This window comes from Protobothrops mucrosquamatus, unplaced genomic scaffold, assembly GCF_001527695.2.
Source record: "Protobothrops mucrosquamatus isolate PMUCROS unplaced genomic scaffold, P.Mucros_1.0 scaffold1, whole genome shotgun sequence".
In the NCBI taxonomy this organism is placed as follows: domain Eukaryota; kingdom Metazoa; phylum Chordata; class Lepidosauria; order Squamata; family Viperidae; genus Protobothrops; species Protobothrops mucrosquamatus.
Genome location: NW_015386388.1, coordinates 5,241,989 through 5,267,498, shown reverse-complemented (window position 1 = coordinate 5,267,498; position 25,510 = coordinate 5,241,989). Strand labels below are relative to the sequence as shown.

Below are 25,510 nucleotides of genomic sequence, written 5' to 3'. Positions count from 1 at the left end.
CTGCAGCCATTACGCAAACAGTGCAGTTTTAAGTGCAAACCCATTTTTCCAAGAGAGTATTTTTTGCCCATTGTAAAGGCGAATGAATTGCCAAGCACCTGAAATGCAGTCACATAGCCCTGAGAGATGAAGGGCAGGAAGACATTTTATGATGGCCAGAAGTGCTTTACAAGCCATAAAACACCAGTTGTGGGCTTGTCTAAGTTCAAATAGTCAAGGATTGTCCTTTTGCCATTGGTCATGCCCATGGTACTTATTGATGGAAATTGTAGTTGAAAGGATTGTGATAGTGTAAAGCCAGCCATCTCCTGCTATAGGATTAGCTAATCACATGGCAGCTTTCACACCTGACTTCAAGGGCAAATATGTGATTTCACATGTTGGCAATACATCAGTATACCAGTTAATGTTCAACAAACATTAACTGCTACAACATACAGCCGGGGTATAGCCTTTCTATCATGCGGATGTATATCCGCATGAAGGAAGGATTTCAAGCTCCTGAACTTTGTCTTTAGTACAAAAGGTTCAGTCAAATACGTGCTGGAGGGCTTTCAATGCATTGTTGAAAGCTGCTTTAGTACCACAACTTCAATAAAAGCTGTTTTTGAAAGATCAAAGTATAGAATTCAAAGAAATCTGAATAGTGTGACATAGGAATGTATGGTTTCTTTTTTATTCTCTTCCTTCTCCCGTCTGCAGTCCAGATCAGCCTTAGGAAATTGTGTACTCTCACTTTTCAGCCTCTGTAATTAAAATTGAACACACCAATTCAAACACTTAACAATTTGGTCTTAAACATCGCAAACACACACATTGTTCTCTCTCAAGGCCCACCACTTTCATGAAAACTGGGTCAAGGAAAATATTTCCCCCTTTTCCCTCAGTTTAAATATGTATAACTTAATTTGAACATACATTTTTTATTTCATTCCCTCTACGCATTTCCTGTCCCCCCCCCCTCATTCAACAGAATTTTACTACGTAAACACAAGAAAGTAGTTCATTTGCATTGCAAGTTTAGGTTTAAAATTTTATTTGTTTTTGTTGGGTTTTTTTAGCTTTGGTCTATACAAAAAAAAATCCCTTAGAGAAATAATAATAAAATGTTCTAAAGTACAATTGCAGCTACATCGATCCCTTTTCCAGTGGAAGCCTCAAGCCATCACATTGAGAGCTGCTTTTAAAAATGCATTAGAAGGAGCAAGGAAATAGGAGGAAGAGAGCACACCAATCACCAGGAAGATTGAGAGAAAGGGAGGGACCAAAAATAGGGATTGGATTAAAAATATGAAAAAGGTGGTCTGGTGGGCAGGAAGAGAGTTTACCTAATTTTTTTAGTTATTCCGATTTATACGGCAATTTAAAAAGCCGATTGGGTTGAGGTCCCAAATCTATAGATGTATCTGTTGGGCTAAAAAATGGAAGAAACTGGACAAACGCAAAGCTGTTTATTTCTTGGTGCATTTACACCCAGTGGCTCCTTCTGTTTTATTTTTAAAAGTTAAGTATTTAAAAAGTGAGAGGAGTAGAATAGAAATATTTTCATTTTGTCTTCTTTGATTTAGTTCTCATTTATGTTAAAAATGCAAAGAGGCAAATAAAATCCTATCGAATGGAAAACTCTGCACCAAACACACAATCTATGTTATGCATTTATGCTCTTACGTTCTATTATCAGTGTGTTAGTTTTAGTGTATAGATTTAAAAGTACTTTATTAGGATCCCACGGCAGTTTAAGGATAGTGCTCCAATTTGCAAGAAAAATATATATTGAATGTTAACAAAGAATATTGCGGGAAAGCGCAGAAAGAGTAGCTGACTGCTAATAGTACAATGTTGTTAGATGAAGCACAGATTATGGACTGGGAATCTTTCCCATAGGCCCACAGGAGGGAAACATGAAAATGAAACCGCCTCAAAGGGAAAAGAAGAATTTTGTCATCATCTTTCTCAGGCACTTCTGTCTCCTGAACTCCCAGAACTTGAGCACTGGGGCTGCCCTCTTCTGTGTTAAGGAAACATCTGCTGATTAAGAAAAACAAAGGAAGGGAAAATTAGATTTACACCATATACAGGAAAGCAAGATTTCCCTTTAGGATGGCGGAAGCTGCTCTGAATGCATCAGGTCAGGCCACTGTCCATCTAACAAGCTCTGTCTACTTTTATGGTCCCAATTTGGGGGGGGGCAGGGGGGCTGTCTGGTCCCTGTAAACAAAACAGCCACTTCTGACTTCCCCCGTCTCAGATCACCAAAATATGATGGGCCATATTTGTTATGTTGGCAGAGACTGATGAGAGTTTGTGATCATATATTATGTAAAAGACAAGACTGGCAATGCTCCAATCTTCACTGTTTCCTATGAACAGAAATTATATATTTATTTTAGCATGAGCTTAATTAACAGTGCAGCCAGTCTGTATGCCCGGTAATATAGAGTACCCCCTATTCCTTTTTCTTAAGCATTGGCTAGTTTCTACACTTTATGCATTGTTGTATAAGTTTTCTTTTCTCTTTCTACCCAAAAGTGGAAAACAGCCACAAGGACCTCACAGCTACTAGAAACAACTCATTAATAAAAAAAAGAGAAGTAATATTTAGCAGAATACACAAGGGGCATTTATAGCATTGAAAATTGAGGTTCCATTTCAAAATGTCATATTTTTTCCATCAATTTTACCAGGTGGTTTCAGAAAATCATGGGCAATGTGGTTGGAGACTGTCAGATGCAGAAAGCTGGAAAGGAGGCAAATTTGGCTTAATCAAACACAACAATCGAGTTCTGTCGGTGATAAACCTGCATGACTTTTATTTTGCTTAGTCTAAAGTTGCCCTTTATTTACTGAGTAATCATTATCAAGATTTAATTTTTTATTAAAGAAAGGCAAGACAGAAATCTATTTTCCTCTGGAATGGGAAGCATGGATATGTTCTACAGGTCAATGAAAATTGAAATATGTTTGGTTATAAAGAACAAAAGCATCCATTTTATCTTCTTTTAGGTTTTATTTCCATTAACTGGTCAATTCCCAAATGTACTAAACTAGATGCTTTTACCTTGAGCCCTGCCCAACATGTCCAAGGGACATATTAGGCGAGCATGTGGTCTGGGTAAGGTGCTCGCACACCATCACTGTATGTATCCATGGGGTAGTCTCCATCCATGTCCAAGTGCATGTCCATGGGATCTATAGGAATTTCCGCAGAGTACATGCCACGATATCCTGCATCCAATTCTATTGAAGCGTAAAAAGAAGAAAGGGATATATCATTCATATTTGGCAAGACAAGCAGTAAGCTGTAAAATAAAATGGTTTTCTAAAGCAGAATTTCCCAAAATGAGTCTTTTCAGATGTGTTCAGACTTTTAATTTAACTATCATACATGTTCCCAGAAACAGCCTGTTTAACTATCATAGATGTTTCCATGAGCAGCTTCCAAGAATAAACAATAGCTAAGCCAGTAAGAATAAGACATTTTAGCAAAGCAGCCTGGGTTATGTATCATTATTCTCCCTCTCATCTGAAATGACAAGCCCTCTATATACTCACCATCTGCATATGGTTCGTGAATCGGTATCATACTCTGAGCCTGTGGAAAGAAACCCAACAGTTGTCAGAACAATGATAGAAACTTGCAATGGCTGCAAGTTAAACCAAACCTGCCATAAGAGGTCACTATTGAAGGATGCTACCTATGCATCTGAGCTTTGGTTTCCCATGGCAAAGTAATTATCTAATTAACTTTGATTGCCTATAAGCAGGATAGCAAAAATTTCAGAACTCAGGCAAGCAATCCTAAATGTTTGACCCAGAGAGCCTAGAGACATCCAGTTTGCTAATTTCTGGAATGATCCATCCATGGGGAATGATTAAACCTACCCCAAGAGCCAATAGTTTAGATACTAAGCTTACTTAGGCTGGGATACACAACAGAAGGCTTAAGTCTTCTTTTATGCATAATTAGCTTATCCCAATAGGCTACTCCTTTGCTGTCTTTCCCAGGGGTGATACTGGCACAGGAATGAATAAATGAGGGACGGGCATTTTTTTCTCAAGTTCTTCCTTAGTTATCCATTGATAAAATTTGTGCAGATGTTACAACATTTACCACTGCTACTAGCAGTAGTACTGCCTTTAATGTAAAACAGATGTTGGATTGTAATCTCCATATGATATGTATTTGTTTCCATACATGAAATAAAGACTTATAATGGTTTTCCTCAGCACTTTACTAAAGACTCACTACTTTAACAAAAGTGGAATATCAATTAGCAATGATTCAGGTGGACTTTAAGATAATTTTGAAACCAGGTCCACAAATTCTGTTTCATTTTGGCAGATTTCCAGATGACTTCAAGTATGCCAAGATTGCAATTTTCTCTCAGGAGATTATTTTAGACAGAATTCCAGATATCTGTAGCTCTCCTTCCAATTATGGCCAGTTCCCTTATAATCAAGGAGTAAACTGCTTTGACAGAGGACTGGGGAAATGGGGAGAAAGATTTCATTAATTAGGATCATTCTTTCTACCTTTTTAGTAGCAAAAAGATCTAGACATGAGGATGGTAACAGACAAAATCAGAAAAGTACTACTCTCAGAACTGAAAAGAATTCTCCTAGGCATGTTTGAAGTCATCTTGAAATGTCTGACTTCCTTAATATTTCCAAAGTTCTGCCTTTGAAGTGAAATGGATGGTGAAGGTAGCAAGGGGTTGGATTTCCAGGAGGGAGAGACTGCATTCCAGAGGAGTAAGAGGCAAGCTCAGCCCAGATATCATGTGGGAGAGAAAGAGGATGAAGGCAGCCTCTCCCTAAAAATTCACAGAGTATACTGTAGATGCAGATAGTAGAGTCCTCAGCCTGGCAGTCTATAGGTGTGAAAAAAATAAAAAACTCAGCTTGGAAGAATTGCCATGTTCAGTCTTGGTTTGGGGACGTCAACTAAACCCATACCATCTAAATAACAGAAAAACTCACAGCTTCCCAAGCAGCAGGGTCATGTTTAAAGAGTGAGTTGGTGAGTTCCACGGAGACGCGTTTCCGATAGTCTGGGTTCTTGTCTTCAGAGATGCGGAACAGCACAGCAGCTGCATATGTAGCTGGAGAAGTAAAAAGGGGACCGTAAGCTGCTAGCTAAAAAAAGCTGCCCCTTGATCAGTTGTTGCATTGACTACTTTGAGAAGTATGTGAATGGCATTGATTCCCCAGTTTTCTTTCCCATACTGTAACAAAATCCACTAGTTTCTGATAATAAAGCTTTTCATTTTTGCAAGCATTTTAGGGGCCAGTTTTACAATACAATTACTTCTGGCCTATATCACATTCTAGGTTTTAAGAGAAGAGCTGCATGTTAGAATACTCTTGTATTGGAGGAGTTATCTGGTAATTGAAACTATCCAGAGCTTTAATATTATTATGATCATGAGCTTTTGGAGTAAATTCTTATATAATTAACTCCTTTGCTGTAATAAAAATCATTGTCTCTGGGCTCCAGCATTAACAAAACAATATATAAAGGAGGACTACATTTGATTTCTAAATTAAAAAGGACTAAAACTAAGTTACAATCTTACTCCTAGATCAGACATGTCAAACTCGTGACATCACGTGATGTTGCACAATGCATCGAGCCGGTTTTGCCATTGCCGGCAATGGGGTGGGCGCGGCTTCCGGATGACCCGTCCGGCTTGCAGGCCAGCAGTTTGACACCCCTGTCCTAGATGGTGATATTCTGTTACTACCAAATGGTTCAACTACAATATACACAATCTGTTTCCTTTAAATAGTAAGTTTAATAACCAGACACTATATTATTCCTCCACCTCACCTTTCACCTAATTTCACTCTTTTAACATTTGCTCCAAGACTTTTCTCAAACCTGGAAATGTATGAAAATATAAGAAGTTTCACTGGGGTACTGGTGGAAAAGTACATACTGTAAACCCAATGGTTAAATTAAGTTATGGTGATACTATGGTGATGAAACAGGTATACATGGACATGTGTCTATAATCCTTACCTGTGCCCTCATTCCTAGAATGCAGAAGCTCCATCAATGGTGCTGAGGCACCTTCTGCATCAATGGCATCAGCCGCCTCTTTATCCTGAGCCAACTCACACAGTACACCAGCTGCCACACGCTGGATGTTTTCCACTGGAGAATATAGGAGCTGTTCTCCCAAATAAACAGGAAGAATAAGTATAAGCAAGGGATTAGTTCCCTCTTGGTAAATTACCTATGCTCAAGTCCACAAAAATTGCCTTCAATTAGCAGTGCCTGTCTCCTTCAGGAGGTCAGTATTAATCATAATATACCGAAATTATTAAGAACTAATGCAAATTGAGAGAAGGGTAAGCAATACCTTGATAATTTTAACAAAGCTATTTTAAGGAATAAGCTTGCCAATCATGATTACATTTATTACATGGGTATTGCAATTTTTCTATATTTTATCATCACATGTGACAAATGTTGAGTCATTATGCAAGGAATATTTACTCACTGCATTGTCATGGGTATCAACCTAACCCAGTGTATCTGAATTCTCACCAAATAAGAAATCAAAAATGGGTAATTTTTTTCATGAACACAATATATATGGACATTAAGCCTTGGTACCTTAAACATTCTCGAAAAGCAAATAAATGAAATTTACTCTTTGGGAATTATCCATCTACTTAGGTATTATAATTCTGAGACTCACATGGAACCCATGGGCTTCCCAACATTGTCACAAGCCTTGGTTTACAAAAAAGAATGATTGAATTCTCATGTTCTGCTTAGCACTGTTTATACCTATTCACTATTTTACTTCTGCAGAAATCAAACTCTCTGTTCCTACCCACATTTAACCTTGAATGCTCTTCCCTTACAACTTCCATCTAATCAGAAATTCTGACCTGCACAAAGAGAGGAATGGTGTTTAGACGGAAGATTTCCATTCTGTTCATAGGGTCTCGGGCTAAAATGTGTAGTGCACCTGTGCAGCCTTCCACAATTTCTTCCATCTTTACCCCATCCTGAAGAAATAAGGGAACCATTAAAGAATGGAAAAACAGTACTGCTCATTCCTAGGCTAGCACCCTATACCCAAGAAGGCATCATTCCTTTTTATAATGATTTTAATAAAAGAATTAAATATTAAAATAGATAATAAAACTAACATAATTTAATAAAAATATAAAACATAACAAGAAAAAAAAAGAAAACAAGAAAAAATAGAAAATAAAAATATAAAGAAAAAGGAGGAGCCGCCCTGAGCCGCCCTGAGTCCGAAAGGAGAAGGGCGGGATATAAATACAATTAATAAAATAAATAAATAAATAAATAAATAATAAAAAATAGCTTCCCCCTTCATCAAGACAAATATAAATAATTTCGGTAACTTGTCATCTTTTCTAACATTTCAACCAAAGATCTCCTCTTCAGACAGAGAAGGCATCTCAGAAGGCATCAAGTTCAAATTATAGTTGGGTACCTAACCCTCCAGGAATCCTAAATAAATAACTTCTAAAGCCAATTAAGATCATAAATAGAAGTTGCTTTTATCCAGCTGACATGATCTGGCTCTCTTACTGTGTATGGTTGCTGTGTGCCTGCAGCTGCATGACGCTGAGCATCTTGGTGAGCCTTCACCAGTAGCTGAACAAGGCGAGGGATGACAGCGGCTTCTTGTAGGGGGGCATGATTGGCCGGACATAAAGCGAGGTTACGGATGAGGCCAATTGTAGCCTGTGAGCAGAAAGGAGAAGGCATGTCTTCAAAACAGTGGTAGACTGAAAAGCTAGACAAGCTTTCAGATAGTTTAATCAGTTATGGTGTATGATTTTTGTCATTTGGGTCTACCAAGGAAAGACAGTATTCAATTCAAGCCAGGATATTTTACACTAAATTAATCCTAAAATACAAAAACATCACTGTAAAATTCCATCTCTGACTAGCACACAGAATTATCCTCCCCCACCTTCCATCCAGGCTTAATCACACGCTGGCTTTGTCTTTTCCTCCACAAAAGAAGCTTGATTCTCAAACTTCTATCAGCCTCTTGGATACTATTCTCATTAATAGTATCTCCTAAACACTTACGGGGGGAAATGCAATTATATGCTTAGAGTACTTTACATAAATTATGTAAGCAATTTTTATTGCATGCATGCCATCGTGGCTGGTATTATTATAAAACCATATTAAAGATAAATGTCTGGGTGAAAGCAAAAGGAAGTTTGCTTAAGGCTACCTAATCTACACCTCTGAACTGTGATCTGAAAGTAATGCTATTGTAGCTTGCAGTTTAAAGACTTAGTCGCTATATCTCACAATTATTCAATGTGGTAAGAAGTTTTTAGTACTAGTAAGATTCTTTTCTCATAGAGAAGTCTATGAGGAAAAAAATAACCATAATTGTTGTCCCATGATCTGGAGTTTTATCAGAGAGGTTTCACTATGATCATCACTTCCCCAATAATCATTCTGATGGGTATAGATTCCAAAATTATGATCTACTTCCCTGAACATAGTGATTACCCCTGGAATGTGCTCAAGTCAGAAATATGAGCCTGTTGTGGTAAAAAAAAAAGAATAGAAATGCTTATGTCTGCCCATAAATACTTAGCTATTATCTCCCTATGGCTGTACCTTGATCAGTGGCCATTGGTTGGGCTGATTAAGCAGCTTCACAATGGCAGGAATTCCATAGTTAAGCCTCACAGAGTTCTGTGCCATTTCAGCCTCTGGATGTCGACTGGTGAGGTGCCTTAGAGCACACACAGCTGGTTCAGTGATGTCTTCTTTGTCTCCAGCTCGGAGAATAGTGTGTATGAGGGCTTCAACTCCATTCGATTGAGTCACCAGGGTTTTGTTCTTGCTATTGTTGCAAGTCAAATTGGAGAGGGTACCAGTGGCACAGGTTAGCACATTGATATCATCTGAACTTAACTGGTTGACCAGAATCTTCAGGACCCCGTCAAGACCCTCCTTTAAAGACAATAAATAGCATATAGAATTACTACCTCAAACAGAAGCTAGGTCAACATAAAGAAGTCATCAGACAGACCCTCTAAGATAGTACCATTACAGAGTTATTGGAGCAAACAATCCTTCATTTTAATTCAATAACTATAACACAGTCAGGGAAGGCTCAATAGCAGAATATGCCAGAACATATTTGGTGAATAAATCCTTTTACAACCTTTCCTTAATTATGTCTCCAAGAAAAGAGTTATTAAATAGAAATCTTAAGTAACTAGATAAAAAAGGCTAGTTGAGGCTGAAGAATTGTTTTAAATAAAGGAGACTGTGGGAAAAAAGCACTGTTCACCTGCTTTGTGGCCACATCTGAAAGGTTTCTTAGAGTCCACAAACAGTTCTGAACAAGTCTTGGACTGGAGCTAGTCAGGTGCTTTCCTAGAGCTTGCATACCACCTTTTGGAAAAGAGGACAAAAAATTAACCACGGCTGAACAAAAACAAAAGAAAGAAAATGGGAAAGATGGAATTTAAATGGTTTGAAAAATGTATTCAGAGTATTATAACCTCTTTATAATAACCTACATGTAAGTTGCGCTTTTAAGGGCAAGGCAAAGTATGACTAGTGATATGTTCTGTAATCAGCAAGACTTATATGACTAATCATTGGTTTGCTTCTACAATAGCTAAAAAGTAGAAAAACATTTATATATTTTTAAGAAACAACATAATGTAACAAATTATCTTTTGATTGTAATGAAAGTTAATCCTTTTTAAAAATGTACAATTTATGCATATTTTCTATTTATTTATTCAATGCTCAGTTTTATTGTGTGGCAGATTGATATATTTAAATAAATACATAACTTAATGTAATGTTGGGGAACATATACTTTACATATATTACTGAAAGAATATTTAGCACCTAATATTGATAAATTATTGTACATGATACCTTAAAGCAGCAGAATTTTAGTTTCCCCCTACCTAGTTATTTGCTAGACCTGAATTCCCAGAATTGTCATAAAGAACTCTATTGCTTAGGCAATTGGCCTACAGAAGATTACATAATAAGCTAGTCATACATGTCCTCATCAGATTGCATTCCAATTCTGTCTCAACTGTTACCACTCACCGGCTTCCACAATGGCTGGCTTGTTGCTGGGGCAGACAGACAAGACTTTGAGGACACGGCTGGTAGTCCACAGAAGTTTCTCATAGGTGTAACTTCGCATAATTTGAACAAGAGCTTGGGGACCTCCATTGGCCAAAATTATAAGCTGCAGACACAAACACAGAGAATAGAATTCTTTCATTTCTCTGGGCAAAGGCAAGATAATTGCAATTCATTGTCTTAATTGTGTACTTTCTCTTACTCCTGTCTTCAGCTGATGTCTCCCAAAATAAAGCTCTTCCTTGGGAGAACAAGGAAACCTACTCCTCAGAAATATGTATACAGGTGTGCCTAAACTAACACATAAGCTGTGATGTGTCTCACAGGGGTGATTGCCTATACTGGGATGGTTGCCTGTATTCTATGAACAAGGGCAAATTTAAGTTACTAAACTGCAGTTGTCCCCACCCCCCAGCCCCAGAAGTATTTCATGGATAGAATATAAGTCCATACTTTGCTTTCTTGGTTTCCATAGGCAAGCAGCTGCAAACAGTCAGTGGTGATAGCCAAGAATTTAGGATTATTCTTTGTCAGCAAGGGGACCATCTTCTGAAGACCATCAGCAAGGCGAACAGCCATCTTGGCACCTTCCTGGTACAGCAGTAGGTTGTGAAGAGTAGTGATGGCATAAAACAAGACTGACTCCATTGGAGAGCTATGGGTGAAGAGGGGGGAGGATAACAAAGAAGATTTTTGTTATTAAAGACAGATAACAAATGGTATGCATATATGTGTTGCAGCCAAAATGAGTTAGAAGTGAAGTTAGCTGATATCATAGAGTTTAAGATAAAATTATCTTCGTTGCTTATGCACCCTAATGCAAATTACCCCTGGTAAAGAGGCTAAAGAAAATGGCATTTTGTACAAATAAAACAACAACAAAAAAGAATAGTCCTCAACTTAAAAGGCGGTCACTTAAAAGCATTCAAAGTTACAGAGGACCCAATACAACTTGCTTACAACCCACAATCAAAGTTATGACTCAATATTATCCCTGATATGATCACATTTTGGGTACATAGCAATTGGCTTGCATTTACAACCTGTGCAGGGTTCTGTGATCTCATAATTGTGTTTTACAATCTTTGTTGCCATCTTTTGGCAAAATGACGACTCATTGAATAAACTGGATTTGGGCTTACAACATTATTTGCTTAATAACCATGTAGTTTATTCAACAACTGCAGTGACTCACTCTAAAAATGTAATAAAATTGAGTCTGGTCACATGGCGATTCAACTTACAACTACAATGACTTATGATCAAAATTCCAGGCTCAGTTGTGTTTGTAAATTGAGGACTACCTCTAATTCTTTTAATCTAATAATTACTATATCAGAAAGCAAAATGGTATCCCCACAAAAAAAGCCCAGCCAACATGTTTAAGGATCATGGAAGTTATTTTCTAAAATTAATTATTCTAATGTATACTGAAAGTAGGGACCTGGTAATGCTTTTTTTTTTTTTGCCATCAATCAAATCTGGGACTTAGTATGTATGAAAATGTTGTTTCATTAAATTGTGAAAAAGTTGTCTCCAAACTGAATGAAAATATTGTTTCATTAAATTGTTAAAAAGTTGTCTCCAAACTGAATGTTCGTACTGTAGAAGAGTATGGAGCTAACTGTTCTTGAATTCCTTCATCAAGGTTAAGAGAAAGAAAATGAAAATTTAGTAATGGAAAAGGAGAAGGCATGAGAAAGAACCCAAAGTAACTGCACTTTGAATCTGTTTGGTGTAAGAAGGGACAGAAAGATTCTCTAGTAGGCTTTCAAGATTTTGTTATTATATTCTAAACGAATCAAGTTCTGAAAACTTTGCTGTTTCTCTTCCATAATAATACTTCTCCTAAATTTCCCACAGAAATTTTTCTTGAGTCTGAAGCAGCATTGGAAGCCACTAAGCAAGAGATGAAATGAATAAAGTTTTTTGCAATCAGGACACTTCTGCATATTTAATTATGAATTCCCTCACCTCTAATATATTTTCCTTCTATTTGTCAAGGTAAACTGAGGCTGAAATCAGTGATAGGGTACTGTGAAAGTGTTAATCCAATTATGAGTCAACCACTAAGAATTTATTTTTATTTTCTGGGGGTTCCAATATGGTGGTGTCAGAGATACTACTATGGAATTTGTAAGACCTTTTCTACTGCAAGGAAAAAGCAAGAGTGAGTATGACTCAGCCATAGCTTGCTGAGACTTGTGTTTCCACAACAAAGCCAACTCCTCCATGTCAAAGCAGCTGCTCATCAGCTCCATTTTGTGCCAACTGGGTGTGGACTTGCAGCAAGATCTGCCTGGCAAAGGAACAGGAGAGACAGAAGAGTTGTGGGAACAGCTGGCAGAAATATTGCACAGATTAATTTCCTGTTGGACCTGCGCTGAATAGCTAGTGTCAGCATATCTTAAACAATTGCCCTTTGTGTATATTAAATATTAAATTTGGCCAGTACTCCTAAAGAGATGTTCTTCACACATAATAGCAGTAAAGCAAGTTCTGAAATAGTTACCACTAGGTACACTTCAAAGTGTTGTTTTTGATTTCCTGAACCCTATTTAGTTTGCCACTTGCAATATTCTCTACATTAGGTATAACATAACCATCCAACTTGCAAAGAATGCTAAGTATTCCCTAGCCCTGTGATAATGAGTATGAGATATAAAGGAGAGTTAGAAACTGTCTTTTTCATTTTGGCATCAACTCTCTGGAAGAGATTTCCTCCGGAAAGCTGTATGGTACCCATCTTCTGAAGTTCAGTTGACGATGTTAAAATCATGGTCACTGGGATATCATATTATAAGCATAACAGCAAGAGTAAGGATTTTAATGATTTGAATAATTCTACTATCATCTTTTATTTACTATATTATTTACTCAATGCATTTGTTGTGCTGTTTTTAGCTGCAAACTATGGGTTCTTCATAAATATGGCACTATAGAAATGTAATAAATAAATGCTAAAGTGCCACAGTTGGAAATTATGTCAACTATTTTCCTCCTTTTTTTGGTCCCAAAGTTCCAAGATGAAAAGGCTTTGAAAAGCCCTACATTAAAGACAAAATGAACATATCAGATGATAGTTCTCAATGAAAGCTAGGAGAAAGGGTTAAATAAAGTAGTAATAGAAGCAGTTACAGTGTTTCAGGAAAATCAGACAAGTGAATATAGCAAATCAAAGCGCAGTTAAAAAATCTGATTTTAAGGCATACATTTTAAATACTATAATCAATGAAGAAGTAGTGTGTAACTTATTATTCAGAGTGTTCTGAATAGACTTTAAGATAGACAGCAGCTTTTTGTAGTGCCGAGACAGACTGTGGAGAATAGTTGTAGACGACTGAACAGAATGCATTTTCAAAATAGGGATATTTTCTTTGTTATTTATTTCAAAGCAGTAGTCACATGCAAAGACAAGCTTGGGACAATGCAAAACAGGAAAGCTTAAGACTTTGGTAAATCATCATCATCTAAAAAAGTTGGAAGGGACCTTGGAGGTCATCTAGTCCAACCCCTGCTCAGGCAGGAAACCTTATACCATTTCAGACAAATAGCTATCCAGTCTCTTCTTAAAAACTTCCAGTGTTGGAGTATTCACAACTTCTGGAGGCAGGTTGTTCCACTGATTAATTGTTCTAACTGTCAGAAAATTTCTCCTTAGTTCTAGGCTCTCTTTGGTTAATTTTCATCCATTGCTTCTTGTCCTGCCTTCAGGCGCTTTGGAGAATAGCTTGACTCCCTCTTCTTTGTGGCAGCCCCTGAGGTATTGGAACACTGCTATCATGTCACGCCTAGTCCTTCTCTTCATTAAACTAGACATACCCAATCCCAGAAACCATTCTTTATATGTTTTAGCCTCCAGTCCCCTGATCATTTTGTTGTTCTTTTCTGTACACTTTCTAGAGTCTCAACATCTTTTTTACATCGTGGTGACCAAAACTGGATGCAGCATTCCAAGTGTGGCCTTTACCAAGGCATTGTAAAGTGGTATTAACACTTCATGTAATCTTGATTCTATCCCTCTGTTAATGCAGCCTAGCACTGTGTTGGCGTTTTAGGCAGCTGCAACACACTGCTGGCTCATATTTAAGTGATTGTCCACTAGGACTCCAAGATCCCTCTCACAGTTGTTACTATTGAGCAAGGTACCACCTATACTATACCTGTATATTTGGTTTTTCTTACTTAGTCCAAAACTCTAGGAAGGAGGGATGGAGCTTGCGAAAATGGCAAAGCTGACCAGTTTGATCAGAGAAAAAACAATAATCCCTTTTTAAAAAAAGACCGGAAGACTTTTATGGGTTTTTCCTGAAAGAAGCAAAGAACGATGACTTATTGATTTAGGCATTAAAAAGGATCAAAGAGGAAGAGGAAAAATACTCAATAGAAAGAAGCACAGAAATAATTCTACATTTTCTGTTTTCTTTTATTATTTTCTGTATTTTTCCCTTAATCTTCCATTAACTCTGTATGATTTTACTGTATTGAAAAATTCTAATAAACAAAGCTCAGAAAGATAAACCTAAAAGAGAAGGTCAAATTACACCAAGCCGCATATGAACTATAATATTGAATAAAATGGATAGGAGGAGTGCTTAGACAAAGCTATTGCAATACTTCCAGTGACAAAACAGTTCTTAAAAACCTTGTATCTTCTCTTCATGGCGCAACCCCCGGGACATTACCTAAGCATGCGCACAAGAGCTGGGATACCCCCAGACTTAAAGATGGACAGCAACCCTTCACGATGGTGAGACAGGTTGTGGAGAATGCTGGTAGTGCAGCGGGCTGTTTCCAGGTCACTGGTGTTTTGCATGGTGCGCACCACAGCAGCAACAATTTGAGCAGACTGCATAAGAGCCCGGCGTGAGGCTTCTTTCTTAGACAGCTGGTTCACAATCATGGCTGCTTTGCTGACTACCACCTGGAGGGAGAAGAAGAGGAATGGAAGTTGTAGAATGGAACAATTATTACAGCACTCTTCAGAGCACCAAGTTCTACTGAACTCCAGATTCCATGTTTCAGTGCTATTTATATTAATTTACTACTTCAGAGCCAAGGAATTCCACTTGGTGTACAAGATGGTTAGTATTATTATCGTAATAAAACAGTAACACATATTTTGGTACCAATGATTCCACACTCTCTCTGAAACTTTCACAAAGAGCTGAGATTTTACTAGCCTTTGGAAGGTCATGAGAGTCACCTTTATCTTGGGGAGGAGGGAGATGTTCCAGAAAAAGGAAGCCTCTACAGGGATGGCAGCTGTCAAGCTCTTTCCCATCACATCTAACTTCAGAAGGCATTCCCTTCTGCAGCATGCAGAATCTCTCCAGAAAAGGTGTTATGTTAGACACCCATGCCAGGAGCCATGTAGGATTTAATAGCGAAAAATCATCATTTTAAATTTGCGAATTCAAATGTACTATAACAAACCAATGCAAAAGCACTTTTGTGAGCATTCTGCATTAAAAAGCCCATGCTATTGTGTGCAGCCAAATTCTGAGTCCTGAATGAATTGATAATTAATGTTCATGTATCAAGTCTCCTATTCTGAATAGTGGAACAGTTTTTGTGAGCTGGATAACATTTTTTGAGTCCTATGGAAGAAATTACAAGGTTCAAAAATATTCAAAATGACAATCTTACTCATTAGAAGCAAAAACTGTTTAAGCTCCTCCAAACCATATCTCTAAAAAATAACAGCCAGAGCTTTCATTTGAGTGTACATGATAAATACAAAGAAAGATCAAAGTTGTTCTGGGCTGATAACAATGCATTCTGCAGCTTCTTTGCATTTCCATGGAAAGTATCATTTTATGTATATTATAAGATTACTGAAGCATTAGCAATGCTTAAAATCATAGCAAATCAAGCAATTAGCTCTATTAAGTCCCCCAGAAACCTTTTGAGACACCAAGGGTCTAACTGCACTGCCATACCGGATCTTCATCGTTCAGCAGTTTGGTGAGTTCAGGGATAGCACGAGTGGCTAGTTCAGCATCATCTTGGTAGTTGATGAGGTGCACAATGGCTGACTTGAGCATTTGAGAGGGCTCAGCCAATCGCTGTACATTTGTCTGCTGCCCCTCAACTTGGGTAGTCATTAGAAGAGTGTGGTCTTCGGCTGTCTCTGGATACATGGCTGCCCGAATACGCTGGGCACGGGTCATTGCAAGCTGGGACTCCAATTCCGCTGCAAGAATGATTGACAAGATAGGATTGAAGACAAAGCTCTAATCAGAATTTTTGACAGTCATATTAGGAAGTTCCTGGAGCTGCTTCAATTCTATGAGGTGTAGGTGACTTTACATCTGAGCAAAGAGATAAGGCTGGTGTTAATTAACCAGCATGATTAGGCAGCTGTAATACAAAGCTGCTTAATTAAAAACATGAAAGTGAGATGGGAAATGGGAACCAGAATGCATAAGGACCTGAAAAAATTATGTGTACAGGCATGCACACATAAAGACACACACACACAAAGAGAGGGAAGGAGGGAGGGAGGGACTGGGGTGAAAAATCTTAAGTTTTTGCAGCAATCTAAATTTCTTTGCAGTTCTGAGAGACATTATAAAGAAGCTGGTGCCTGCACTTGCCTATTCTTGGTGCCTGGATTTTTTTTTTACTGTTTCTCATTAAATGTTTTCTCTGCTGTATTCCCTATTCTTTCAATATATAATATGAAATGTTTGTAAATTTTACTCATCTCTGTGCTATCTGTGGTCCTTGGCATTAGGGATTCCTTACAGTGAATCATTTTAATGTTAACTCAGCTTTCGTCTATCTTCCAAAATATGGTTGCACATGACCATATCATTTTACTCAATCACAAAAACATAATCCTTTTTTTTTTAACAGCCAAGATATTCTGCTTACACCTGAAGGTATTGATTCCCACGAAAGCAAGAAGCAGTAGTAAAAAAAAAAAAAATCCTAAACTTCTCTGGATTACTTTTGTAATGCTTAGAAGACTTTTATGTTTCTATACTTTATTTTGAAATAATCTATTTGCATGGGCTTTTTTCACTTTACAGAGAGTGAGCTAAGTCTTAGGAAAAGTGTCATGACCACATTTGAACTTAAGTCTAGAATAGATCTCCCAATTCATAAAATAGAGGATCATTTCTAAAAGTTGACTGACATTGATAAATGACAAAAAGAGGCAGATTCTAAGCTAATAGCTGTATTGTAACCACTCACATCAGTGGCTTCTAGCATATGTGATGTGGTTCTAAATCAGGAGTGTCAAACTGCCAGCCCGTGGGCCAGATGCGTCATGGTGAAACCGCGCCCACCCCATTGCTAGCAATGGAAAAAAAGCCGCGATACGTCGCAAAATGTCACGTGACGTCGCGAGTTTAACACTCCTGTTCTAAATCTTTTCCTTAAAATTAAAAACTGACCAAAGCAAACTGTTAACTTCAAAGAGTGTGCTGGTAATTTCAAAGACACTGGTTTAACAAGCTCTACACAGTCAGGATTCAGGAATTATTAGGACAATTATTTTTACTCATCTGTCTAAAAATCACTATTAAGTTATAGCCAACAGTTCAATAGTGGGTCATAACAGTTTAACATTGTAGTCAGAGTCTATGTTAAAAAAAGTAGTAGATATAAGCCTGTAAAACAAAAATAAGCAAAGAGTAGGCCTGCATACCAGATAGCGTTCAGTCTATATGTTTTAATGCAGATTAAATACTGTTTCTTACATTCACACTGATAACCACTTGAATATAATGTAAAATTGTTATCTCACATAACTTTAAGTTAGCAGAAATAAATGTGAACTAAACTAAATGACACAGAATTTACGGATAGCAATATTACTATGGCATACTGTGATTTGATCAAAGACTACATTACTTTAAGATGGATATTTTCCCTGACTAATAATCTTGTGATAGAGGAGTGCATGATCTAGGGAGCTGGGAATTCTGGACTTTCTATTTCCAGTGCATTAGAACAGGGCTTTTCAACCAGTGGTACATGTACCACTTGTGGTACATTAATGAGTGACAGGTGGTACACAGCCATATACAGCGCAGGCAAGGACTAAGAGAGAGACCTCTGGAGCTGCAGAGTGGCTGGGGCTCACTTCTGGCTCACCCTCCCCCATAAGAAAGGAGGGGGGGTGGAGACAGGAGAAGCTATAAAAGGAGGCAGTTTGGGCGGGAGAGAGAGAAAAAGCAGCCTTGGAAGGAGGTGGAGTCAGCTCTAGCTGCATCAAAGGGGAAGGAGGAGGGTGGGGGGGGAGAGGAGAAGAGATCAAGCAGGCCAAGCAGGCCAGCCATGAGCGATATACAACTTTTGTGGCAGCCACCTGTGCTGGCAGCAACAAACAGGCAAGAAATGCAGCAGGGAAGGGGAATGTGCCTTTTTAAGCTAGTTCACTTAGCAGCTTGTCTTTTCTGTCTCTGGAGGCTTTTTCTTGTTTGATGAATATATGGAAGAGAGAAAATATGGGGGGGGGGGTCAAATTCTTCCTTCAGAAGGAGGTGGGTATGAGAAAGAGGGAGGCAGGGAAGGAAGGAGGGAGGGAAGTCTAGCACTTGGCCACCAGCACCCCTGCTATTGACTTTGCTTGTCAAAAGGTTGCAAAAGGGGATCACATGACCCTGGGACACTGACCATCATAAATATGAACCAGTTGCCAAGCATCCAAATACAAATCACATGACCCTGGGCATGCTGCAATGGTCATAAGTGTAAAAAATGGTCATAAGTCATTTCAGTGCAATTGCAACTTAACAGGGTTTTTTTTTGTTCATCAAGTTTTTGACACCTTGCTAGGTGGTATTCGAATATTGCCATATCCTAAAAGTGGTACAGTCAGTGAAAAGGTTGAAAAGCCCTGCATAGGTCAAGCATAGACATTGTTTTTAGTTTCTTTATGGAATAAAGGCAAATTGTGTGCTTAATTAAATAAAAGCAAATATTACCTTGAGTCTGGCCCTGCCCCGATCCAGGTTGGCTGTAAGTAGTAGTTTTCTTAATGGTGTACTGCTTGCCATAGAGGTCATCTTCATCCATCAAGCCCTTGCTGCTCACTGATGGCACCTGGGTGTTCATTCCAGAATGGATTCCCGAGTCATAGGTGTATGTTTGCTGCCATTCTGTCACCTTGATGGGTTGATCTATTATGTTCATCACCTCCATGGCTATTCTGAAAAAACACCCATTGGGATTAGACTCTCAAACATAATGCATGCCATTAAGAGTCAATCTTCCCCAATGTCCAATTCTCAATAAATCTGCATTTGCTCTAGGAAATTTTTCAGAATGCAGTTTGCGAATAAAGTCTGCTGCTTCCTACCATTTGCTTCTATAGTTTGGACGTCAAATTCCCCACATCAAAACTAAAGCTGTTCAGCTTATATGTTTTTCTTGTTTCACACACATGGACTCCCACCAAGCTATAAGTTAATAGTCTTTATAAAGCACAAAGGCTGCTATTGCTCTACAGTTAAGACTGTTTCCTGATTTAGTCCAATGAAATGATTGTGGTACAACAGTTTCAGCTCCCAAAAGGTCCGAAAAATGTATGATCCTCACACTGTTACCATCCTCATAATACACAGTGCCCCCAATGAACCAATAATGCTCCCTTTAGCTGACTAATAATTGAATGTAACATTCAGTATCCAATTTGCACCCAGCAAGAGAAAAACAACAACTTGGTCACTTACTTAAAAGCATAATGGAATCAAAGCAAGACATTGTCCCTCTTTGCATTCAGCACATTAAAACTGGATGTTAACCTAAACCACACCAGAATTGCAACACTGTGAGAACATGGCCATGAAACAACAGATGTTCTTCCTTCCCTGCTCCTCTTTTCTTTGCTACTTTTCCACTTACAGCCACACTTTATGAGAGAACAATCAGTGGCCCCAGCAGCAGAAGTTCACCACTTCACCTAATCCAGGCATGTATCTTTCCAAGGGTTGTGATTAACTATGGCTGCTCTTTGGAGATGCAGTAGTATTCTCTCACAAGTGCAGAGATGGGGAAGGGATAGTAGAGGTGAGAGGAACAGGGGAGGCAAAGGATTTGTGCTTCATTGGAGGTGGGATATGGAGAAGGCAGGCAGGTTGGGGAAGAATGAGGGAATGGTTATCACTGATTTGTCTCAGGTTCTTCCTCCATGCATCATAGAACATTTACAGAGAAAGAAGGGCTTCTACCTTTGGAATGAATTATCTTTCTGCCAAACTGCTTCAGCAGCATGCTGGCCCTGATATAAAGACTCCAATATGAAGATATATCCTCAGTGATTGTTAGCAAGCTTCCTTATTACACAGCGGCTAAGTTCAGAGCCTTGGTCCGTCTTCTATTTTAAACCCCAGGATTTAAATGATATACTGTATACTCAAACATATTTTTCTCTTGTCAGATTTATTTCATATGTATATGGAAAACAGCTTTTTATTTTACTTTTCTGTGTCAAGGGAGCAAGATAAATATATCTGCTTGTTTAAAACAGCTATTTTACAAAACAGGAAGACAACAGCTACCAATACTGGAAAATAATCTTTAGTACCATTAAGGTAAAAAACAGTGACAGCTAAGGAAGGAATTGCCAGTATTTAAAAGACAGGACAACAAATATATATTTTTTTAAAGGCTTAATTTTTCTAGGGCATTCTCAAGAAACCTAAAAGAAATGCTGCCAGTTGTAGTCCCCAGCATGAAATGTGCTTTTAGTATTTTATTTGCTTTGGAAAGTGAATGAAGAGATAGAAGAACGAAATAGTGCCTACTGAGATGGCATCAATCCTTCCTAAGTAAAGGGTAGAAATGGAAATCTAGCATAAGAGTTGCTTGGTAGCAGCCTTCTGTCCCAGATAAATTTCCTAGCTTGTTTTCCAATGGCTAGAAACTAATAACAGGCACCAATTAAATGCTGCTTCTTCCCTAAAAAAATGTTGCCCTTGTACTCTAAGCAATCCATTGCCTTCTATTAAATCTGCAGAGTATAACTTGAGAAGAAGAAGGTATGTCTGATGCCATCAAGATAATCAACTTACAGGGTGTGTATGTGCAAGGAAGGTAGGGAAAGCTTAATGGCAGCAGTTTCAACAGCTGCCATTAACTAGATGTGTTTGGAAAAGTTTTCTCCAACTAGAATAAGTTGTTGAAAATGCTAAACTAACATGTTGAAAAGCTATGATTTATTCTATAAGCTATTTGATTATCATTTTTGCAGTTGTTTCTGCATAACAATCTTCCCCCAACCTGACTTCTTCTAGATATTTTGTAGGTACTACACCCAGATTTCTCAAAATTTACAGGTTTGTGTAAATAATGCTTTATTTTTTAAAGCATTAGTAGTAAAGATAGGAATATACTGTAGTTACTGGCACGTCAGAATTCATTTTATTTTGGAATATTATAACAGGGTGGAAGAGAACTTAATTTACCACATGTCCTCTTATAGAACAGAAGTAACCATATATCATCAATCCCAGTTTTTCCTGTCTAGTTTTTTTTTTCTGACATTGAAACCAAATAAATTTTCATCACAATATTTGTGTGGCTGTCTTCCTTCAAGGCATTTAGTGCAATATATGCAGGCTTATCCTAGTTTATAGTCACCACAACCTTGTGATTTTGACAAGGTAGCTTAAGTCATAGGTCAGGTATTTTAATTTAAAATAGAGTTGTCTTCTTAAAGTCATACAAAATCTTCAAAACAGCACTTTAAGACGGATAAGAGTTAGCTTATACAATTAGCAGAACACAATGGAAAAGTTTTGGTGGAAGTACATCTGGTTCTTATATTTTAGTTCTTACATGAAGCTAAAATAGTTTTCTTAAATATGATTTGTTGATTTGTTATCAATAAATCACAAAAATGAGTTATTAGCATTTGTTAAGGTTAGCACAAAGTTAAAAGCCAAATCACAGAGAATAGAATAATCCTATTCAAATGAAAAAGAAAAGTCAGTTATGACTAGTTCTCATTCAGCATTACTAAGTTTGGAGGAGAATTCTAGGCAAACAGTGAATACTATATATATTTAAATATTCTTCTACAAAAAAACTACTTTAACTTTTGAAAATTAGCATGCTTGCCCATATACTTTTATATTCAATGTTTTTATATACTATTTGTTTTCTATATAGTATAATATAAAAAAGTAACTGAAAAATGTATAATTTAAAAAGAAATCCTGAGTATATAAAATGACTTAAATAAAAGTATATTATTAATTGATGGTATTGGAAGTTCCCGAGCCAAATGTATCATTACCCTGAAAAATCCTTATCGCCTTCTGCTTGGATATTTCTAGTTTTGCAATAGTGTTATGAGCGTAAGAATCATAAACTACAACTTTCTTCTGTCTCATCTATCCAGATACTACCCTTTCAACTTAGAGTGCGAGCATAACCCATTGACTGAGAACTGTAATTTCTATAAACTAGATGGTATCACATTCAGAAAGAGTGTACCTAGCTTCATAGTGTTGGCTAGTACTGACTGAGAGATATACCCAGTCAAATACTAAGCAGATTACACTGGGAACACTGTAGGTCTGGTGTTAAAGCAAAGTGGTTCTCTAATGTCAGGAGAAGGGAAACTGGGCCAAGCACTAACAAAGGATGCATCAACTATGTTGGTGATTAGGAAGAGAATCCCTCAAGCAAAAGGAGAATAACTGCCACACCCAAGCTAGGAATGGCAGTTAAGTTGCTTCTCATTTCTATTCCCCAGGGAAGACAGTAAGACAGGTTTCTTCTGTCAGATAGAAATGAATTGAAACTTGTGAAGGAAGATGTATTCCTCCAGCAAATGGCTTCCTAGCTTGGCATTCCAACTGCTAGTATATCAGGCAAACCAATCCAAAGTAATCATCAATGTATTTGCTTTGTATAAATAACTGGCCAGCATAGATTTAAATATTTGCTTGAACCAGATGGTCTCTTGCCATGTATTTCTGGAATGCTTCAAGAAATACTACTGAGCTTTTTAAATGAGTGTATAGCTATCACACTTTCCTCCTAATTCTACACATAAACAGTCTCAGAAATTGTACTTTGAAATATTCTATCAAATGTGGATGGAAGAGGTAAGATTTCTAAATTCATTTAGAAGATAGGAGAAAATTAGGTTACCAGTCTCATCCAACAAAAATTATCTGGTAAGTTGAGTAAGAGAACATGGAAAAAAGAGAGAAAGGTAAGTATAAAGAAATGATGCTTTCTGAACGTCTGAGTCTTTAGAATGTTTCAATCAGTCCTAAAGTAGACTCTGATTTCCAGATGACAACGGCCACTGTGCTCAAAGTGGATACATATTACACCCTGAAAATATATAACAACAAAATCTATAATGATTGTATTGTTGATTTGTTGATATTGTCAACTAGTTGGGTATCAGCACTTAGTTACTCTTGGGTGATCTCAAAAAGGTAAGCAAGGTCATACTTTGATACTGGAATGTGAAACCATCAAGGTTTGACTGAGAAAATGAAAATCATCCTGGAAGAAGGCAGTGATAAACCCAGTTCTGTACTACTATCCGCATATGTAAGAAGATGGACAGGAATGTGTCTATAAAATCACTAGGAATTGAATTTAGTTTAATTTTACATTAGAAACTAGTTTGAAAGTCCAGTGCCCCAACGTTTCTGTCCCCACTCAAAAACAGGAGGGACGAACCCTGTCTTTTTCTAAGAAGTGACATGGTACTCATTAAAAGAGGGGGAGGAGAAACAATCTTTTTAATTCCCTTTCTTTTAGGGCTCCAAAAGACCATTCTGTGGCAGAGCTGTTGCTTTCAGAATGAATGTCCCAAAATATATTGTTGAGTTGGAAGCATACATGAATTGCTGCACAGTGGCAGGGCAGGAAATTCATTTAATTCTTTTTCAATCAATTGTGCTGACACATTTAAAATCACTACATACATATAGGTCTTTCCTGCACTGTTAAGCATGATGGCTGCAATAGTTAGCATAACACAAAAGTAACAAGAAAATTAAGCCAAATGCTGTTAATTAAGTCAGCCAAGCTCTCCGATTTACAGTTTAATAAAACTAGAACTGCATAAAGAGTTATGGTCTCTTACTGCAGGTTAATTCTTTACTTGCTGGGCAATGAAACCATATGGCTCCTAGTTAACCAACTGGATCTCCTGCATAATGAGTGAACTTCAGCAAAGAAATCTGTAAAAATCATTCATTTTGGGTTTTCTTCAAAATGTACACTGAGCATAAGAATGTTTTCGGGTACTTCAATTTTCTATAAAAAAATATTTTTAAAACCTGCATAGTTCACAAAGGAAAAGAAAGTAAAATTAATTATGGTTAAAGTCTTAAAAATCAATGGATCAGATGAATTTCAAACAAACCTGTTTCAAGCAACAGGGAAAGTTTAATGTTTTTTTTCTTTTAAAACATTTAGAGAAAATTGCATGGAATTTGTATTTTTCTTCTAGCCTTGCCTTTCAAATAATGTTTCAGATATAACAATTTACTGTCTTAGGTTGACGGATTCTAATATTTCTACTCCTTTGTATCATATTTATATGTAGTTATTTTCAATATTTTAAATTTTAACCAGTATATAAAACATAACATGAGAATCAAAAACACAGGACAAGCAATGCTGAAATACAGTGTGAAGTATTTTGAGAAGAGAAAAGCATTCAATAATTCCCATTTGGTTCTCTCCAGGGAGTATTTTTCAAGCACTCACATTTCAAATATGCTACTTTAAATTTAAGTTTTTTATTAATTGCATTTTAATTTCAAATACTATATGTACTCTTATGAGATTCTTGAAAGAGTCTATTAAGTAGTCTTTTAATAAATTCACAAAAGTAGCTTACAAATTACTTAAAGGCCTTGTCTTCCATCTATAGCTTCTCTGACAATTTGTGGGACATTACAGAACTATTTTCTTGTCTGTCAGATAGTTCAGAATAAATTCTGATTGGTCATTGGGCTATTAATTATTGTGACTTTTTCCTGAGTATAGTTTAGAATATAAAAGCTATTATTTACTATCGGAAGCAAATATGATCTTTCATAATCACATCAAAAATTTAAAAAAAGCCAAGGCAGCAAGTCCCAAATAGATTTTTAAAGAAGTTAATTAATTCAAGAATATCAAGGCAGAAATATTAGAATGGATTATTTTGTTCTGATTCAAAACAATGCAGTAGTCCTAACAATTAAATACTGAAAATGGGCACACAGTGGTACAGGATTGCCTGAAATATCTCTGAGTGATCTGCAGTAGATCAGCAGGATTACCAATTTTTAATTGTCTTAGCAATATGATCTTTGCAGATGCCTAATTTATGTGAAAATGAAGAAAGTATCTAAAAAGATTCTGAATTCAGACTTGTTTGTCTAATTA

General features: G+C 37.2%; 1 protein-coding gene and 1 non-coding gene across 5 annotated transcripts in view; both read right to left on the bottom strand.

Moving 5' to 3' along the window:
• Positions 1-672: 672 nt before the first annotated feature.
• Positions 673-25,510, bottom strand: part of JUP (junction plakoglobin) — a 57,297-nt gene continuing 32,459 nt past the window's right edge. For 2 of the 4 annotated variants that reach the window (XM_015832292.1, XM_015832289.1), the window contains exons 2-15: positions 19,084-19,307; positions 16,084-16,337; positions 14,827-15,065; positions 10,595-10,796; positions 10,103-10,247; positions 9,321-9,424; positions 8,639-8,977; positions 7,580-7,735; positions 6,904-7,023; positions 6,023-6,173; positions 4,981-5,102; positions 3,553-3,592; positions 3,059-3,237; positions 1,013-2,028 (exon numbers count right to left, since the gene is read on the bottom strand). In XM_015832292.1, coding sequence (XP_015687778.1) covers positions 3,092-3,237; positions 3,553-3,592; positions 4,981-5,102; positions 6,023-6,173; positions 6,904-7,023; positions 7,580-7,735; positions 8,639-8,977; positions 9,321-9,424; positions 10,103-10,247; positions 10,595-10,796; positions 14,827-15,065; positions 16,084-16,337; positions 19,084-19,300 — 2,235 coding nt within the window. In that variant the 5' untranslated portion in view covers positions 19,301-19,307 and the 3' untranslated portion in view covers positions 1,013-2,028; positions 3,059-3,091. Of the gene's footprint in view, positions 747-1,012; positions 2,029-3,058; positions 3,238-3,552; positions 3,593-4,980; positions 5,103-6,022; positions 6,174-6,903; positions 7,024-7,579; positions 7,736-8,638; positions 8,978-9,320; positions 9,425-10,102; positions 10,248-10,594; positions 10,797-14,826; positions 15,066-16,083; positions 16,338-19,083; positions 19,308-25,510 lie in introns of those variants that run through there. The other 2 variants (XM_015832291.1, XM_015832290.1) reach the window with 2 other exon arrangements.
• Positions 18,163-18,293, bottom strand: LOC114923960. Its single transcript, XR_003810750.1, has one exon. It is a non-coding gene; the product is annotated as a small nucleolar RNA SNORA5 (small nucleolar RNA).